Source organism: Salvelinus alpinus, chromosome 11, assembly GCF_045679555.1.
Source record: "Salvelinus alpinus chromosome 11, SLU_Salpinus.1, whole genome shotgun sequence".
Classification (NCBI taxonomy): domain Eukaryota; kingdom Metazoa; phylum Chordata; class Actinopteri; order Salmoniformes; family Salmonidae; genus Salvelinus; species Salvelinus alpinus.
Genome location: NC_092096.1, coordinates 11,427,565 through 11,447,773, shown reverse-complemented (window position 1 = coordinate 11,447,773; position 20,209 = coordinate 11,427,565). Strand labels below are relative to the sequence as shown.

The following is a 20,209-nucleotide window of genomic DNA, read 5'->3' as shown; positions in this document are numbered from 1 at the left end:
AGGTTGCCTCGGGAAAAAAACAAAAGCACATCCGCTTTGCCACTTCCTTGTTTTTATATCAGCTGTGAAATTAAATTTCCGCGCGAAATAAGCAAATCAAAACAGAAATGTCACAGTTGGGGTGTCCTCTTGGTGGCAGAATCATAGTAGGTTACATTTTACCCGAAAAGAAGGTTAATAAGGCCGAAAATGACGATTCTGATTGGGAAGATGACGACGAGGAGGAAGAAGCACAGCCGGAGTTTCTGGATATGAAAGAGATGGACAGCGTAAGTTCTGGAGGACATGTGTTTGATTCCTCCGTACCGTCCCGAAACGAAGGTGAGTGGTCGTTGACAGATCATCATAGCTTTGATAAATTCACATGTATACGTTAGCCTAACTAGCTAATGCGGTTGTTACTTGCAACAAATTAGGCATATTTATCTAGCTAGCAAGTTGCCAATCATTCGGCGTAAGGGACTGCAACAGTGTCACTCTTGCCGATCGAGCTTGTATTGATTGTAATTTATCCTACTGCAGAGAGAGGAGCCTACTGTAATTATATAGTTTGTTCAATCTGGTTTATCTCTCGTTAGTGACACTAATACACCCACAAAAGGGTGGGTATAATTTGTGGAACGTTCCTACAGGAATCTGTTTCAAAAACTTCGTATACAAAGTTGTATAGCGGCAGAGTAAAATACTGGGTAGAGGGTGGGCTATTTCATAAAGTTTTACACTCACCATGTTTATTCCGAAAAATGTCTCCTCTCTCTGGTAGCCTATGGACAAACATTAAGAATAAGCTACGTGGTGAGTTGATGCCTATTCGGCAGCTAGTTAGCTAGGTGAATTGATCATGCTACTTTATATGCGTTGTTTGTTGCCAACCGTGTACTTTCTGATTTCTGTTGGAACGTTCCACAAATTATACCCACCTGCCGCAAAATACTATCATACAATCCACTACGATGAATGCATGCTGATGATCTAGCTAGCTAACGTTAGACATTTAAATAACTAACTATCTTGTGTAATTGTTTAATTTTCTATCCCATGTCCATTCTAGTTGATTTCCTGGACACTGCGTCTGGTGAGAGATGCAGAGTAATGGGCCGGTTCAGTCTGAAGGACCCATGGTGGGAGGCTACCTGCACAGCCCGTGCAGCCAGGGGCAAGCTGGTGCTGCAGGGCTACCCTGCCTACCGCCTTCGCTCAGACCTCCAGGTGGACCAGGGTCGCTCCATCCTGTCTCTGTTCCTCACAGCCTGTGGCGTGGATGCACAGTTTGTCACCCCGTTCTTCGATTGGCTGCCGATAGGAAGGAAGGTGGAGTTTGCTAACTTGCAGGAAGTTCTGTCTGAGTTTGAGGAAGGAGAGCAGCACAGAGCTTTGGCACAGCAGATTAAAGCCCTGGTCTCTGTTTCAGGTAGGTGGACGTGGGGGAGAGATACATCTTGACCCTGATCTATAGTGTTTTGGTATTATGAAGTGCTGTGAGTAAAGACCATAGCTCTGTTCGAATACTCATACTATACCATACTATACCATACTATTTGTGATGCAAATTGGGTATGTAGTATGCTTATTAGTCATAGGGTGCGTTTGTAAATTCACTCTGGCTATCTACTCTGATTTCAGAGCATTCTCGTCTGAGTGTGTCAGAGCGCAGAATAACGGATGCATTTACAAACCCTGAACACCCGTTGAATATGGCCGGTGCCGGTCAACGTCTGCAGAAAAAAACTTATTTCAATTGTTGCCAGCAGCACAGTTAGTTAACAATGCTCAACACCCGTTGAATCTGACAACGCCCTGAATTTAAAAATGCCCAGAGTGCACTCTGGCACTCCAGATTGAAGTTACAAACACACCCGAAGTCTAGCTAGTAATCTGTTACACCAACAAGCTAGCAGTAGGTTGCATAGCAACAGCATCAACTTCCGGTAGACGGGTGAAGCGCTAGTACGTTCAACTGAAATGTTACCGTTCGTTTACAGTATTCTAACATACAGTATGTTAGTATGGGTACAGTATGTTAGTATGGGTACAGTGTGTTAGTATGGGTACAGTATGTTAGAATGGGTACAGTATGTTAGTATGGGTATTCGAACACAGCTCATGTCATCGGTATGTCTGTCAGTTGCAGGGATGCGCGTCACGGCTGCCTCTCTGTACCCCAATGTGATGAGATACCTGCCTACCCTACTGCCAGGGCGCTTCACAGAGCTACTGGGCCGGGGAAAGAAAAGCCAGAAACGTTCTGCTGCACAGGGTGCTACACGTGTCACACAGATAGAGGAAGAGGAGGAGGAAGAGGAGGATCTCAGCTTGCTGGCCAAAATAGAGGAGATTATCAAGACTGACGTCTGGAAGCTGGGCTTTAACTACGTAAGTGTAATCTCCAGGCTGGTTGTGGACTGTGGTTGGTTAACATACTGTGTCAACAGTTTCTGTAGACTTGGATCAGACCGATCCAGCAGTGAAATATCACATAGCACCCCTCCAATCTGCCATGAACGCTTTGAGTCAGACATAATCAATTATTTTCTTATTTTTGTTTATCTTGAGTAATCGCTTCTCACTTTTCCTCTCTCTTCCCCCCCTCCCTTTCTCTCCCGCCTCCCTCCCTTTCTCTCCCCTACCCCCCCCCTCTCTCTCCCCTACTCCCCCTCTCTCTAGGTTATGAACAAGGAGTTGAGGGTTGTCCGTCTCGAGGCTCAGCTGAGATCCTTCCATGAGTGTGAACTCTTCCCAGAGATCCCTCTGGAGCAGCGTAACGCTCTGCGCGTCTACGACGCTCTGAAGAAGCACTGCCACAGGACGGGCAGTACCTACATGGAGCTGGCCAACCTGTGTGACGAGGTCAGGAGAGGCTGTAGCTCTGTGGTGGAGTTTGAGGTATGAGGAACACGGAACAAATACGTCTGTCCACTTTGTGTTTTTATGTATTGTTTGTTGGTTCGCTTGCTGAGGCAGCTCCATATGTATTTTTTTGAATTTCAAATTGAGTTAATTGGTTCGTTCTTTCATTCAGGTGTGGGACGCAGTCCACTTCCTGAAAGAGCTGGGTGTAGTGGTACGGGAGCGCCAGAAGGTGGCGCTGCAGAACCTGCATTCTTATGAGACTGGGATAGCCGAGTGTCTACGCTGTCTGATGCAGGGAGAGCCCTGGGTTATACCTCTGGATGTCACAGAGGTGCTGACTGCTTCAGCACTGGAGAGGCTGAGGAGGAAGGGAGGAGATGGAGGGAGTAGGGAGGGTGGAGGTGAAGTGGACTCTGACGCAGAGCAGAAGGCTAATGAGCTGAATGAAAGGTGTGATATGGATGGCAGCACTGCAGAGACGGGCCGTACTAGTACTGCTAAATCCCCTACAGTAGATTTAGACCCGGACCAGGGCCCCCCTACAGTAGATTTAGACCCGGACCAGGGCCCCCCTACAGTAGATTTAGACCCAGACCAGGTACGTGCAGCAGAGATGATCTGTTCCAATCCGGTGACGGTGATCAGCGGTAAGGGAGGCTGTGGTAAGACCACGGTGGTGTGTCTGGTGTTCAAGGCAGCCATGCAGCAGAGCCCAGAGGAGGAGGTCAGGAAGGTATGCTGGGACTTTGAGAATGACTCCGTGGGGTCCGAGGCGTGGGAGGAAGAAGCCCTGTCGCCCAGTCTCCTCTCTCAGTTAGAGGGGGAGGTAAAGGACGAGAGGAAGAAGTCGTCGTGGATTTTACAGGGAGAGGACGAGGTGTTACTAACAGCACCCACAGGGAGAGCTGCGTCTCTGCTCACCAAGAGGACCTGCTTCAAGGCCTACACCCTGCATCAGGTTGGTACAGGAGACAGTTCTGCCCTTAGAATCACTTCTAGAATGGTTCTGACCCACTTCTGACTATCTTCTATTAGCCAGGTACAGAACAGGTGTCTGAATGGCAAACATTTGCCTGGGTAAAGCTACAAGTCACATGCTCTGTCCATGTCGGCGTTGTCTCTCTAATAGCCGTGTTCACCGTCGGCGGCAATATTGTTCTAAATGAACCAGTTGAACATCAGTAGTCAGGTCCATGTGTTGTACATTGTGTCACTTCCAGAGGTCAGATACCTAACCCCCTCCCTCCTGTCACCCCTCCCTCTCAGGTCCATGTGTTGTACATTGTGTCACTTCCAGAGGTCAGATACCTAACCCCCTCCCTCCTGTCACCCCTCCCTCTCAGGTCCATGTGTTGTACATTGTGTCACTTCCAGAGGTCAGATACCTAACCCCCTCCCTCCTGTCACCCCTCCCTCTCAGGTCCATGTGTTGTACATTGTGTCACTTCCAGAGGTCAGATACCTAACCCCCTCCCTCCTGTCACCCCTCCCTCTCAGGTCCATGTGTTGTACATTGTGTCACTTCCAGAGGTCAGATACCTAACCCCCTCCCTCCTGTCACCCCTCCCTCTCAGGTCCATGTGTTGTACATTGTGTCACTTCCAGAGGTCAGATACCTAACCCCCTCCCTCCTGTCACCCCTCCCTCTCAGGTCCATGGGTTGTACATTGTGTCACTTCCAGAGGTCAGATACCTAACCCCCTCCCTCCTGTCACCCCTCCCTGTCAGGTCCATTGGAGTTTCATGCAGGCCAAGAAGGACCCCAACGAGGCTCCTAAGGAGTGGAAGTTTGCGCGTGTGCGCGTGTTGGTGGTGGACGAGGGCAGTCTGGTGTGTGTTCAGCTCCTCCACTCCGTCCTCACCATGCTCACCAAACACGCACAGCTCAGGAAGTTTGTCATCTTGGGTACGTTGGCTTTTAAGTTCAGGTTTAAGCTGTACATGTTTGACATGTAAAGTGTGATGCCAACACGTGTGTGTGTGTGTGTGTGTGTGTGTGAGGTGGGGTGGGTGAAGGTGGAACAGAGTTGGGTAAGGAGAAGACTTCCTGTCCTATACAATGGACTTCCTGTCCTATACAAGAGGAACACTATGTGGTCCACTAGACTGCTCAGAATCACTGATCTACAAATCACCCTGTATCCCAATAAACTCCTCATTATCTGAGTGACATTAGACTACATTGCTTAGTAACCCTGTCCTGCTAGGACTTAAGGGTTACGACTTACTGGCTGACTGTTTGTCTAGGGGATGCTGACCACTATCCAGCTGGCCAACTCCTTGTCAAATGAAAATCATATCAGATGTTATTGGTCACATACACAGGGTTAGCAGATGTTATTGGTCACATGGTTAGCAGATGTTATTGGTCACATACACACGGTTAGCAGATGTTATTGGTCACATACACACAGTTAGCAGATGTTATTGGTCACATACACATGGTTAGCAGATGTTATTGGTCACATACACAGGGTTAGCAGATGTTATTGGTCACATACACACAGTTAGCAGATGTTATTGGTCACATACACATGGTTGGCAGATGTTATTGGTCACATACACACAGTTAGCAGATGTTATTGGTCACATACACATGGTTAGCAGATGTTATTGGTCACATACACATGGTTGGCAGATGTTATTGGTCACATACACAGGGTTAGCAGATGTTATTGGTCACATACACAGGGTTAGCAGATGTTATTGGTCACGTACACAGGGTTAGCAGATGTTATTGGTCACGTACACACGGTTAGCAGATGTTATTGGTCACGTACACACAGTTAGCAGATGTTATTGGTCACGTACACACAGTTAGCAGATGTTATTGGTCACATACACAGGGTTAGCAGATGTTAATGCGAGTGTAGCGAAATGCTTGTGCTTCTAGTTCCGACAGTGCAGTAATATCTAACAAGTAATCTAACAATTCCCCAACCACTACCTAATACACACCAGTCTAAAGGGATGGAATGAGAATATGTACATATAAATATATGGATGAGTGATGGCCGAGCGGCATTGGCAAGGTGCAGTAGATGGTATGAGGTACAGTATAGACATGATATGAGTAATGTGAGATATGTAAACATTATTAAAGTGGAATTGTTTAAAGTGACTAATGAGTCTATGTAGGCAGCAGCCTCTGAGTTAGTGATTGCTGTTTAACAGTCTGATGGCCTTGAGATAGAAGCTGTTGATGCACCTGTACTGACCTCGCCTTCTGGATGGTAGCGGGGTGAACAGGCAGTGGCTCGGGTGGTTGTTGTCCTTGATGATCTTTTGCAAACTGCAAACATAATGATTGAGTTTGAGGCGTGCATGGCCACGCAGTCATGGGTGAACAGGGAGTACAGGAAAGGGCTGATCACGCACCCTTGTGGGGCCCCAGTGTTGAGGGTCAGCGAAGTGGAAATGTTGTTTCCTACCTTCACCACCTGGGGGCGTCCCGTCAGGAAGTATGGCCTGTTCCACAATCTGACTGTTTGTATAGGTGATGTGCGTCAGCTTCCCACTATCCAGCCAGGAAACACCTTGTATGGCCTGGTCGACAGTCTGACTGACTGTTTGTATAGGTGATGTGCGACAGCTGCCCAGTATCCAGCCAGGAAACACCTTGTATGGCCTGTTCCACAGTCTGACTGACTGTTTGTCTAGGTGATGTGCGACAGCTGCCCAGTATCCAGCCAGGAAACACCTTGTATGACCTGTTCCGCAGTCTGGGCCGAGCCCACTGGGCCATCGAGATGAGGACCAATCACAGAGCTGAGTCTCAACTCATCGTCAACAACGCAGGACAGTAAATATGACATTTTTTGTTTTTGTCTTTAGTTTTCCAACAAATATATAAATACCACAGCGACACTTTGATAATATTAAAATAATTCAGTATGTAGATAGAATAAAGTTTAGATAAAACTTAGCAAGTTCAGATTTTAAATAGCAAATTCTGTAAGATTGTTAAAAAAAAAAAAATGTTTTTTATCATGTCCTGATGCCATGACTGACCATGAGAAACAAGAAATCCTCCGTCTGTCCTTTAAAAAAATCAGAATCGCAGAGATGGGGTTGACTCGTAGTTTCCGAACGCTCCACTACGACGCCATCTTGGATCTGAATGGAAGTTACACCATGCCCTCTGAAGACAAGAGGTTCATCCTCATCCTGCTGCCCAACACCAGCAAGGACTCTAACTATGGTGAGTACTAGAGGTCGACCGATTAATCGGAATGGCCGATTAATTAGGGCCGATTTCAAGTTTTCATAACAATCGGAAATTTTGGACGCCGATTTTGCCTATTTAAAAAAATCTTTCTTCTCCAACACTCTGTTTTTGCATTATTTAAACCAAATTGAACATGTTTCATTAGTTATTTGAGGCTAAATTTATTTTATTGATGTATTATATTAAGTTAAAATAAGTGTTCATTCAGTATTGTTGTAATTGTCATTATTACAAATAAAAAAATATTTAAAAAATCGCCCGATTAATCGGTATCGGCTTTTTTGGTCCTCCAATAATCGGTATCGGCGTTGACAAATCACAATCGGTCGACCTCTAGTGAGTACACCGTGGACTCCATCCTACAGGTGCTGTGCGCTGAAAACCCGGAAAACTGACAATATAATACAACACAATGTGGTGGTGTTTTTCAGACCTCCAGGTGGCCATCAAACTATTATTGAAATCTGCTCCAGGACTGAAGAATGATGCCACGTCACAGTTCATTGCCTTCAGAAGGTAAGACATGCAGAACACAGTAGAGATCAGATATGGAGAGGTTCTCTATACCATTGGTACTATAGGACAGTAGAGAGGTTCTCTATACCATTGATACTATAGGACAGTAGAGGGGTTCTCTATACCATTGATACTATAGGACAGTAGAGGGGTTCTCTATACCATTGATACTATAGGACAGTAGAGGTTCTATATACCATTGATACTATAGGACAGTAGAGGGGTTCTCTACACCATTGATACTATAGGACAGTAGAGGGGTTCTCTATACCGTTGATACTATAGGACAGTAGAGGGGTTCTCTATACCATTGATACTATAGGACAGTAGAGGGGTTCTCTATACCATTGATACTATAGGACAGTAGAGGGGTTCTCTATACTATAGGACAGTAGAGGTTCTATATACCATTGATACTATAGGACAGTAGAGGGGTTCTCTATACCATTGATACTATAGGACAGTAGAGGGGTTCTCTATACCATTGATACTATAGGACAGTAGAGAGGTTCTCTATACCGTTGATACTATAGGACAGTAGAGGGGTTCTCTATACCGTTGATACTATAGGACAGTAGAGGGGTTCTCTATACCATTGATACTATAGGACAGTAGAGAGGTTCTCTATACCATTGATACTATAGGACAGTAGAGGGGTTCTCTATACCGTTGATACTATAGGACAGTAGAGGGGTTCTCTATACCGTTGATACTATAGGACAGTAGAGGGGTTCTCTATACCATTGATACTATAGGACAGTAGAGAGGTTCTCTATACCATTGATACTATAGGACAGTAGAGGGGTTCTCTATACCATTGATACTATAGGACAGTAGAGGTTCTATATACCATTGATACTATAGGACAGTAGAGGGGTTCTCTATACCGTTGATACTATAGGGACAGTAGAGGGGTTCTCTATACCATTGATACTATAGGACAGTAGAGGGGTTCTCTATACCATTGATACTATAGGACAGTAGAGGGGTTCTCTATACCATTGATACTATAGGGACAGTAGAGAGGGTCTCTATACCATTGATACTATAGGGACAGTAGAGAGGGTCTCTATACCATTGATACTATAGGACAGTAGAGAGGGTCTCTATACCATTGATACTATAGGACAGTAGAGGGGTTCTCTATACCATTGATACTATAGGGACAGTAGAGAGGGTCTCTATACCATTGATACTATAGGACAGTAGAGGTTCTCTATACCATTGATACTATAGGACAGTAGAGGGGTTCTCTATACCATTGATACTATAGGACAGTAGAGGTTCTCTATACCATTGGTACTATAGGACAGTAGAGGGGTTCTCTATACCATTGGTACTATAGGACAGTAGAGGGGTTCTCTATACCATTGATACTATAGGACAGTAGAGGGGTTCTCTATACCGTTGATACTATAGGGACAGTAGAGGGGTTCTCTATACCATTGATACTATAGGACAGTAGAGGGGTTCTCTATACCATTGATACTATAGGACAGTAGAGGTTCTATATACCATTGATACTATAGGACAGTAGAGGGGTTCTCTATACCGTTGATACTATAGGGACAGTAGAGGGGTTCTCTATACCATTGATACTATAGGACAGTAGAGGGGTTCTCTATACCATTGATACTATAGGACAGTAGAGGGGTTCTCTATACCATTGATACTATAGGGACAGTAGAGAGGGTCTCTATACCATTGATACTATAGGGACAGTAGAGAGGGTCTCTATACCATTGATACTATAGGACAGTAGAGAGGGTCTCTATACCATTGATACTATAGAACAGTAGAGGGGTTCTCTATACCATTGATACTATAGGGACAGTAGAGAGGGTCTCTATACCATTGATACTATAGGACAGTAGAGGGGTTCTCTATACCATTGATACTATAGGACAGTAGAGGTTCTCTATACCATTGATACTATAGGACAGTAGAGGGGTTCTCTATACCATTGATACTATAGGACAGTAGAGGTTCTCTATACCATTGGTACTATAGGACAGTAGAGGGGTTCTCTATACCATTGGTACTATAGGACAGTAGAGGGGTTCTCTATACCATTGATACTATAGGACAGTAGAGGGGTTCTCTATACCATTGGTACTATAGGACAGTAGAGGGGTTCTCTATACCATTGATACTATAGGACAGTAGAGGTTCTCTATACCATTGGTACTATAGGACAGTAGAGGGGTTCTCTATACCATTGATACTATAGGACAGTATAGGGGTTCTCTATACCATTGATACTATAGGACAGTAGAGGTTCTCTATACCATTGGTACTATAGGACAGTAGAGGTTCTCTATACCATTGGTACTATAGGACAGTAGAGGGGTTCTCTATACCATTGATACTATAGGACAGTAGAGGGGTTCTCTATACCATTGATACTATAGGACAGTAGAGGGGTTCTCTATACCATTGATACTATAGGACAGTAGAGTGATCAGACATGGGGTTCTCTATGTTATTGTTTGACCTGTATCTTAACTGTACCTCTTTGTTTTTCAGGACAGAGTGTGCCTTGATCAATGAGCTTTGCTGCAAACATTACTGCGACCACTGCACCAAGTAAGTTACTGTACTGCTATAGGAAGAGATGCTGTTTCTACCGCTATAGGAAGAGATGCTGTTTCTACTGCTATAGGAAGAGATGCTGTTTCTGCCGCTGTAGGAAGAGATGCTGTTTCTATCGCTGCAGGAAGAGATGCTGTTTCTACTGCTATAGGAAGAGATGCTGTTTCTACCGCTGCAGGAAGAGATGCTGTTTCTACTGCTATAGGAAGAGATGCTGTTTCTACTGCTGTAGGAAGAGATGCTGTTTCTACTGCTGTAGGAAGAGATGCTGTTTCTACTGCTATAGGAAGAGATGCTGTTTCTACCGCTATAGGAAGAGATGCTGTTTCTACCGCTATAGGAAGAGATGCTGTTTCTACCGCTGTAGGAAGAGATGCTGTTTCTGCCGCTGTAGGAAGTGATGCTGTTTCTACTGCTGTAGGAAGAGATGCTGTTTCTGCCGCTATAGGAAGAGATGCTGTTTCTACCGCTGTAGGAAGAGATGCTGCCTCTGCCGCTGTAGGAAGTGATGCTGGTTCTACTGCTGTAGGAGGAGATGCTGTTTCTACCGCTATAGGAAGAGATGCTGTTTCTACCGCTGTAGGAAGAGATGCTGTTTCTACCGCTATAGGAAGAGATGCTGTTTCTACCGCTGTAGGAAGTGATGCTGTTTCTGCCGCTGTAGGAAGTGATGCTGTTTCTGCCGCTGTAGGAAGAGTTGCAGTTTCTGCCGCTGTAGAAAGAGATGCTGTTTCTGCCGCTGTAGGAAGAGATGCTGTCTCTGCCGCTGTAGGGAGTGATGCTGTTTCTGCCCCTGTAGGAAGAGATGCTGTTTCTGCCGCTGTAGGAAGTGATGCTGTTTCTGCCGCTGTAGGAAGAGATGCTGTTTCTACCGCTGTAGGAAGAGATGCTGTTTCTACCGCTGTAGGAAGAGATGCTGTTTCTGCCGCTGTAGGAAGAGATGCTGTTTCTACCGCTGTAGGAAGAGATGCTGTTTCTACCGCTGTAGGAAGAGATGCTGTTTCTACCGCTATAGGAAGAGATGCTGTTTCTACCGCTATAGGAAGAGATGCTGTTTCTACCGCTATAGGAAGAGATGCTGTTTCTACCGCTATAGGAAGAGATGCTGTTTCTACCGCTATAGGAAGAGATGCTGTTTCTACCGCTGTAGGAAGAGATGCTGTTTCTACCGCTATAGGAAGAGATGCTGTTTCTACCGCTATAGGAAGAGATGCTGTTTCTACCGCTATAGGAAGAGATGCTGTTTCTACCGCTGTAGGAAGAGATGCTGTTTCTACCGCTGTAGGAAGAGAGATGCTGTTTCTGCCGCTATAGGAAGAGATGCTGTTTCTGCCGCTATAGGAAGAGATGCTGTTTCTACCGCTATAGGAAGAGATGCTGTTTCTACCGCTATAGGAAGAGATGCTGTTTCTACCGCTGTAGGAAGAGATGCTGTTTCTACCGCTGTAGGGAGAGATGCTGTTTCTACCGCTGTAGGAAGAGAGATGCTGTTTCTGCCGCTGTAGAAAGAGATGCTGTTTCTGCCGCTGTAGGGAGTGATGCTGTTTCTGCCCCTGTAGGAAGAGATGCTGTTTCTGCCGCTGTAGGAAGAGATGCTGTTTCTACCGCTATAGGAAGAGATGCTGTTTCTACCGCTGTAGGGAGAGATGCTGTTTCTACCGCTGTAGGAAGAGAGATGCTGTTTTTACCGCTGTAGGGAGAGATGCTGTTTCTGCCGCTGTAGGAAGTGATGCTGTTTCTACCGCTGTAGGAAGTGATGCTGTTTCTACCGCTGTAGGAAGAGATGCTGTTTCTACCGCTGTAGGAGGAGAGATGCTGTTTCTGCCGCTGTAGAAAGAGATGCTGTTTCTGCCGCTGTAGAAAGAGATGCTGTTTCTGCCGCTGTAGGGAGTGATGCTGTTTCTGCCCCTGTAGGAAGAGATGCTGTTTCTACCGCTGTAGGAAGAGATGCTGTTTCTACCGCTATAGGAAGAGATGCTGTTTCTACCGCTGTAGGAAGAGAGATGCTGTTTCTGCCGCTGTAGAAAGAGATGCTGTTTCTGCCGCTGTAGAAAGAGATGCTGTTTCTGCCGCTGTAGGGAGTGATGCTGTTTCTGCCCCTGTAGGAAGAGATGCTGTTTCTACCGCTGTAGGAAGAGATGCTGTTTCTACCGCTATAGGAAGAGATGCTGTTTCTACCGCTGTAGGAAGAGAGATGCTGTTTCTGCCGCTGTAGAAAGAGATGCTGTTTCTGCCGCTGTAGAAAGAGATGCTGTTTCTGCCGCTGTAGAAAGAGATGCTGTTTCTGCCGCTGTAGGAAGAGATGCTGTTTCTACCGCTATAGGAAGAGATGCTGTTTCTACCGCTATAGGAAGAGATGCTGTTTCTACCGCTATAGGAAGAGATGCTGTTTCTACCGCTATAGGAAGAGATGCTGTTTCTACCGCTATAGGAAGAGATGCTGTTTCTACCGCTGTAGGAAGAGATGCTGTTTCTACCGCTGTAGGAAGAGATGCTGTTTCTACCGCTGTAGGAAGAGATGCTGTTTCTACCGCTGTAGGAAGAGATGCTGTTTCTGCCGCTGTAGGAAGAGATGCTGTTTCTACTGCTATAGGAAGTGATGCTGTTTCTACTGCTGTGTAATGAGTGGACCACCAGATAAGAGCTGTTGTAACAGTTATAAAAGGAAGAATGTGAGGAGGCAGAGGAGACTTACCTCCTCTCCTAGATCTGGTTTGTTTCTGTTAGAGATCCCAGCTGGTCTCCGTAGCTGTAAATAGATAAATAATTTGAGTTCGATATGTTGATCTTTTACCTCAGAAACCACAAGAACCGACTAGAGTTCCAGCCGCGAGATAAAGTCTGCTGTACAAAGAACGGCTATGTCACAGACAGGAACAAGGAAGGGTCTCCTGAAGAAGAGGACTTGGAGAACAGCTACGTATCTGACAGGGCCAGGACCAAGCAGAGACTTCCTGGACTGGACGGAGAGGAGAGAGGGAACGGGGACACACAGAGAAATGGAAGTGGTGACAAAATGAAAAGCAAAGAGAAGAATAAAGAGCGACTGTGTAACGGAGAGATATTCTTTATTAAACATGTGAGAAATGAGAGGACCTTTCACTGAACCAATAGTTACATGTGTTTTAGGCTATTCTGCAGTTGCTCAATTCTAATTGGCTGAGCCGTGCTCTTTCGTTTGTGTGTCCTCCTATGACAGGACGTGACAGAGGAGGAGGCGGGCTCACAGCGGAGCAGGAAGCAGAGGTACTTGACTCTGGATGATCGTGACGGACGGGTGCTGTGTGTTTCCTTTAGGGAGCTGCAGAGAGAATGTAAACTGCAACACGCCTGGGCCAGGACCATACACACCTTCCAGGTATATATGTGTGTGTATGTATTCTCTCTGTCTCCATTCATAAACGGATGAGCGACTGATTTAAACTAAGCAGTTCAGTAGATTCTAACTAGTTCAGTAGATTCTAACTAGTTCAGTAGATTCTAACTAGTTCAGTAGATTCTAACTAGTTCAGTAGATTCTAACTAGTTCAGTAGATTCTAACTAGTTAGACAATTTCTCTGATGGAAGTCTTCAGTTGTACTGTTCCTCCTCTGTGGGTCAGGGGTCGGAGACCGAGACGATTGTGTACGTGCTGGGTGACGGTAGCGTCCAGACGTGGAAACACGTGTACACGGCTGTGACACGGGGACAGAAGCGTGTATATGTCATAGCCAAGAAGGAGGGCATGGCCTCGGCTATCAAGAGACGCATCACCCCACGTGACACCCGGCTGGAAACCCTGGTCAAAGAGCTGCTGGTCCAGCCTGGGGCTGAGGGGCAGGACCAACCAGACCAGAACCAAACCCAGCCGGGCACACCTCGCAGGGCAGCCCCAGGCTTCGGGCCTACACAGACCACTCCTCTGACCTCACAGACACCTAGCTGGTCTCTAAGGACCGCCTACAGAATCCCTGTAGCAGCACCCAGACTCCTCTCTACACCCATCCGAGTCCCACTACACGCCAATCGTGTCCAGTCCCACTCTACGTCGGTCCTGTCCAGGCAGCTGTGGAGAAATGAGCCTCCAACAGCTCCTCAGGCAGATGCTACAGACACCTCTCCAATGGACGACATCACTTTCAGTCGGGCGTATACCTGGTCGCCTATGAACAGCAGCTCTGAGGACCCCTCTCAGGAGCAGCCTGGGTCGTGTGAGGAGGAAATCAAGATGGAGGCTAGCAGCAGCGCTGTAGAGGATGGAGACATGGGGAAGGGTTCACATTCAGCTGCTCTGCCTGGGGTTGGAGGCACCCCTTCCAAGAGGACGCTCGGTCCTGACAGCGAGGAACAGAATGTAACTCCTTCTAAACAGATCAAGGTAAGAGAAAGAGGACTTGGCGTCTAGTCAGGCAGATTTTCAGTTGCTTTTTTGTGGTGGAAGCAGTATGTTTTCACACATGACCAGGGCACGTCTGAAGAGTGGTGTGGAGGAGGGTTATTTTAGTAGAAGGGGTTGAGGTGTGGAGGGGTTATTTTAGTAGAAGTGGTTGAGGTGAGGTGTGGAGGGGTTATTTTAGTAGAAGTGGTTGAGGTGGAGGAGGGGAGGGTTATTTTAGTAGAAGTGGTTGAGTTGAGGTGTGGAGGAGGGTTATTTTAGTAGAAGTGGTTGAGGTGTGGTGTGGAGGAGGGTTATTTTAGTAGAAGTGGTTGAGGTGAGGAGGAGGGTTATTTTAGTAGAAGTGGTTGAGGTGTGGAGGAGGGTTATTTTAGTAGAAGTGGTTTGAGGTGTGGAGGAGGGTTATTTTAGTAGAAGTGGTTGAGGTGTGGAGGAGGGTTATTTTAGTAGAAGTGGTTGAGGTGTGGAGGAGGGTTATTTTAGTAGAAGGGGTTGAGGTGTGGTGAGGAAGAGGGTTATTTTAGTAGAGGTGGTTGAGGTGTGGTGAGGAAGAGGGTTATTTTAGTAGAAGTGGTTGAGGTGTGGAGGAGGGTTATTTTAGTAGAAGGGGTTGAGGTGTGGTGAGGAAGAGGGTTATTTTAGTAGAGGTGGTTGAGGTGTGGTGAGGAAGAGGGTTATTTTAGTAGAAGGGGTTGAGGTGTGGAGGAGGGTTATTTTAGTAGAGGGGGTTGAGGTGTGGAGGAGGGTTATTTTAGTAGAAGTGGAGGAGGGTTATTTTAGTAGAAGGGGTTGAGGTGAGGTGTGGAGGGGTTATTTTAGTAGAAGTGGTTGAGGTGTGGTGAGGAAGAGGGTTATTTTAGTAGAAGTGGAGGAGGGTTATTTTAGTAGAAGGGGTTGAGGTGTGGAGGAGGGTTATTTTAGTAGAAGTGGTTGAGGTGTGGAGGAGGGTTATTTTAGTAGAAGTGGTTGAGGTGAGGTGTGGAGGAGGGTTATTTTAGTAGAAGTGGTTGAGGTGTGGTGAGGAAGAGGGTTATTTTAGTAGAAGTGGAGGAGGGTTATTTTAGTAGAAGGGGTTGAGGTGTGGAGGAGGGTTATTTTAGTAGAAGTGGTTGAGGTGTGGAGGAGGGTTATTTTAGTAGAAGTGGTTGAGGTGAGGTGTGGAGGAGGGTTATTTTAGTAGAAGTGGTTGAGGTGTGGTGAGGAAGAGGGTTATTTTAGTAGAAATGGAGGAGGGTTATTTTAGTAGAAGGGGTTGAGGTGTGGAGGAGGGTTATTTTAGTAGAAGTGGTTGAGGTGTGGAGGAGGGTTATTTTAGTAGAAGTGGTTGAGGTGAGGTGTGGAGGAGGGTTATTTTAGTAGAAGTGGTTGAGATGTGGTGAGGAAGAGGGTTATTTTAGTAGAAGTGGAGGAGGGTTATTTTAGTAGAAGGGGTTGAGGTGTGGAGGAGGGTTATTTTAGTAGAAGGGGTTGAGGTGTGGAGGGGGGGGTTATTTTAGTAGAAGTGGAGGAGGGTTATTTTAGTAGAAGGGGTTGAGGTGAGGTGTGGAGGGGTTATTTTAGTAGAAGTGGTTGAGGTGTGGAGGAGGGTTATTTTAGTAGAAGTGGTTGAGGTGTGGAGGAGGGTTATTTTAGTAGAAGTGGTTGAGGTGAGGTGGAGGGTTATTTTAGTAGAAGTGGTTGAGGTGTGGAGGGGGGGGTTATTTTAGTAGAAGTGGTTGAGGTGAGGTCGAGGGTTATTTTAGTAGAAGTGGTTGAGGTGAGGTGGAGGGGTTATTTTAGTAGAAGTGGTTGAGGTGTGGAGGAGGGTTATTTTAGTAGAAGTGGTTGAGGTGTGGAGGAGGGGTTATATTAGTAGAAGTGGTTGAGGTGTGGAGGAGGGGTTATTTTAGTAGAAGTGGTTGAGGTGTGGAGGAGGGGTTATTTTAGTAGAAGTGGTTGAGGTGTGGAGGGGTTATTTTAGTAGAAGTGGTTGAGGTGTGGTGGAGGGTTATTTTAGTAGAAGTGGTTGAGGTGTGGAGGGGGGGGTTATTTTATCGAGGGTTATTTTAGTAGAAGTGGTTGAGGTGAGGTGGAGGGGTTATTTTAGTAGAAGTGGTTGAGGTGTGGAGGAGGGTTATTTTAGTAGAAGTGGTTGAGGTGTGGAGGAGGGGTTATATTAGTAGAAGTGGTTGAGGTGTGGAGGGGTTATTTTAGTAGAAGTGGTTGAGGTGTGGAGGAGGGGTTATTTTAGTAGAAGTGGTTGAGGTGTGGAGGAGGGGTTATTTTAGTAGAAGTGGTTGAGGTGTGGAGGAGGGGTTATTTTAGTAGAAGTGGTTGAGGTGTGGAGGAGGGGTTATTTTAGTAGAAGTGGTTGAGGTGTGGAGGAGGGGTTATTTTAGTAGAAGTGGTTGAGGTGTGGAGGAGGGGTTATTTTAGTAGAAGGGTTGAGGTGAGGAGGAGGGTTATTTTAGTAGAAGGGTTTGAGGTGTGGAGGAGGGGTTATTTTAGTAGAAGTGGTTGAGGTGAGGAAGAGGGTTATTTTAGTAGAAGGGTTTGAGGTGAGGAAGAGGGTTATTTTAGTAGAAGGGGTTGAGGTGGTTATTCTAAGAGAGTTAGTTGGGAAGAGTCGTCACTTTTCTCTGACTCCATCTTGGTGGTGTTGTTGTGTCATCTGTGTAGGTGGAGCCGTTCGAATCACCGCTGGGCTGTTCCAGCCTGCAGCAGCTCTCCCTCTGCACGCCCACTTGCACCTTCCACGGCAAACGGCTTTTCCAAGGTCCACCCTCCGATCAGGACTGAACACCTTCTCTCCCTGACCCAGGACATCCTTCTCCTCCCTGACGCAGGACATCTTATGATTGATGGCCACTACTGCATTGATACCAGGATATTTTAATCAAATCATATTTTATACGTCATATACACGGAATACAACAAGACCTTACCATGAAATGCTTACTTACAAGCCCTTAACCAACAATGCAATTTTAATGAAAATAAGAGTTAAGAATGATATTTACTAAATAAACTGAAGTTGTTGTTTTTTTAAGTAACACAATACGATAACAATAATGAGGCTGTATACAGGGGGTACCGGTACCGAGACAATGTGCGGGGGGTAGAGGTTAGTCGAGGTAATTGAGGTAGGAAGGGGTAAAGTGACTATGCATAGATAATAATGAATAGAGAGTAGCAGTAGTGGGGGGGGAAAGGAGGGTTCAATGTAAATAGTCTGGTGGCCATTTTGATGAACTGTTCAGCACTCTTATGGCTTCGGGGTGGAAGCTGTTAAGGAGCCTTTTGGACTTGGCTCTCTGGTACCGCTCGCCGTGCGGTAGCAGAGAGAACAGTCTATGACTTGGGTGGCTGGTTTCTTGACAATTTTTAGGGCCTTCCACTGTCACCGCCTGGTATAGAGTTCCTGGATGGTAAGAAGCTTGGCCCCAGTGATGTACTGGGCCGTACGCACTACCCTCTGTGGCGCCTTGCAGTCGGAATCCCCTCCGGCGCCATCATTAGACAGGAAACTCTGCATTTTTATCTGTTTATTTTAGTCATGTTTTAATTGCTATACATCTGGGCTTGTATAATTTTATTGATAAAAGGTAAGTGCCTCAGATGAGATTGTGATCATTTCATCAGTTGGTTGCAGATTGAGAGAGGCTGAGATATTGACAGGAGAAATCACCTCAGCCATGTTGTTTTCCCACTCTGTAAATCACTTCAGCCATGTTGTTTTCCCACTCTGTAAATCACCTCAGCCATGTTTTTTCCCACTCTGTAAATCACCTCAGCCATGTTGTTTTCCACTCTGTAAATCACCTCAGCCATACTGTTTTTTTCCCACTCTGTAAATCACCTCAGCCATACTGTTTTTTTCCCACTCTGTAAATCACCTCAGCCATGTTGTTTTCCACTCTGTAAATCACCTCAGCCATGTTTGTTTTCCACTTTGTAAATCACCTCAGCCATGTTGTTTCCCCACTCTGTAAATCACCTCAGCCATGTTGTTTTCCACTCTGTAAATCACCTCAGCCATGTTGTTTTTCCACTCTGTAAATCACCTCAGCCATGTTGTTTTCCCACTCTGTAAATCACCTCAATCATGTTGTTTTCCCACTCTGTAAATCACCTCAGCCATGTTTGTTTCCCCACTCTGTAAATCACCTCAGCCATGTTGTTTTCCACTCTGTAAATCACCTCAGCCATGTTTGTTTTCCCACTCTGTAAATCACCTCAATCATGTTGTTTTCCCACTCTGTAAATCACCTCAGCCATGTTTGTTTCCCCACTCTGTAAATCACCTCAGCCATGTTGTTTTCCCTCTCTGTAAATCACCTCAGCCATGTTTGTTTCCCCACTCTGTAAATCACCTCAGCCATGTTGTTTCCCACTCTGTAAATCACCTCAGCCATGTTGTTTTCCCACTCTGTAAATCACCTCAGCCTTGTTGGTTTCCACTCTGTAAATCACCTCAATCATGTTGTTTTTCCACTCTGTAAATCAGCCATACTGTTTTTTTCCCACTCTGTAAATCAGCCATACTGTTTTTTTCCCACTCTGTAAATCACCTCAGCCATGTTGTTTTCCCACTCTGTAAATCACCTCAGCCATGTTTGTTTTCCCACTCTGTAAATCACCTCAATCATGTTGTTTTCCCACTCTGTAAATCACCTCAGCCTTGTTGGTTTCCACTCTGTAAATCACCTCAATCATGTTGTTTTTCCACTCTGTAAATCAGCCATACTGTTTTTTTTCCCACTCTGTAAATCACCTCAATCATGTTGTTTTCCCACTCTGTAAATCACCTCAGCCATGTTGTTTTCCACTCTGTAAATCACCTCAGCCATGTTGTTTTCCCACTCTGTAAATCACCTCAGCCATGTTGTTTTCCCACTCTGTAAATCACCTCAGCCATGTTTGTTTTCCCACTCTGTAAATCACCTCAGCCATGTTGTTTTCCCACTCTGTAAATCACCTCAGCCATGTTGGTTTCCACTCTGTAAATCACCTCAGCCATGTTGTTGTTTTCCCACTCTGTAAATCACCTCAGCCATGTTGTTTTTTTCCCACTCTGTAAATCTTTTTTTATTGTTTCTCTTTTCTCGGCCATACAAAGGTTTACAGCTGGAGGAATTCCCAAAGTTATACATAGACGATAAATATCATGCTACCAAAGTATTAAATTTGTACAAAAATACTTTACAGGTCATAATACCGGTCCATTAGAAATAAAAATACAATTTTTCAGGGACTTAAAACAGTGAGTTTGATTCTTTTAAATGTATCATACATTGAAAATGGTTGACCCCACTATGGTAATTGGCAGTGTATACTCCAGTATTAAGAACAGAAAAATGACCACTCCACCTGAGCTTATTTTTTTAAACTCACGGTTTCGTCTGCATAAGTCCAAAAGCTTGTTCTCTGTAATGTTGAGGTGAATTGTAAAGAAACTAAGGTGTAAATGTCTGCATCTATGGTGAAATAAACCACTGGTTTTTATGACACAGCGATGGCTTGAGATTCAACTGAACTCTAAAAGACAACAACAGTAGCAGTGACTGAAGTAGTCAAATATTACTGTTGGGCCACTACGGTTGAACTGTGTGTAGTCATTTCAGTAGCTGAGACGTCAGTCGTTTTCAGTAGCTGAGACGTCAGTCGT

The 20,209-nt window shown here is 45.5% G+C and overlaps 1 protein-coding gene across 1 annotated transcript; it reads left to right on the top strand.

Moving 5' to 3' along the window:
- The first annotated feature begins 44 nt into the window (after window positions 1–44).
- On the top strand, window positions 45–17,583 carry helb (helicase (DNA) B). The gene is made up of 14 exons (XM_071331718.1): window positions 45–321; window positions 1,052–1,411; window positions 2,126–2,373; window positions 2,665–2,883; window positions 3,020–3,808; window positions 4,579–4,756; window positions 6,511–6,652; window positions 6,906–7,051; window positions 7,510–7,594; window positions 10,121–10,180; window positions 12,986–13,265; window positions 13,386–13,544; window positions 13,789–14,544; window positions 17,221–17,583. The coding sequence occupies exons 1-14, from the start codon at window positions 108–110 to the stop codon at window positions 17,338–17,340; spliced, it is 3,756 nt and encodes a 1,251-aa protein (XP_071187819.1). The 5' UTR covers window positions 45–107; the 3' UTR covers window positions 17,341–17,583.
- The last annotated feature ends 2,626 nt before the right edge of the window (window positions 17,584–20,209 follow it).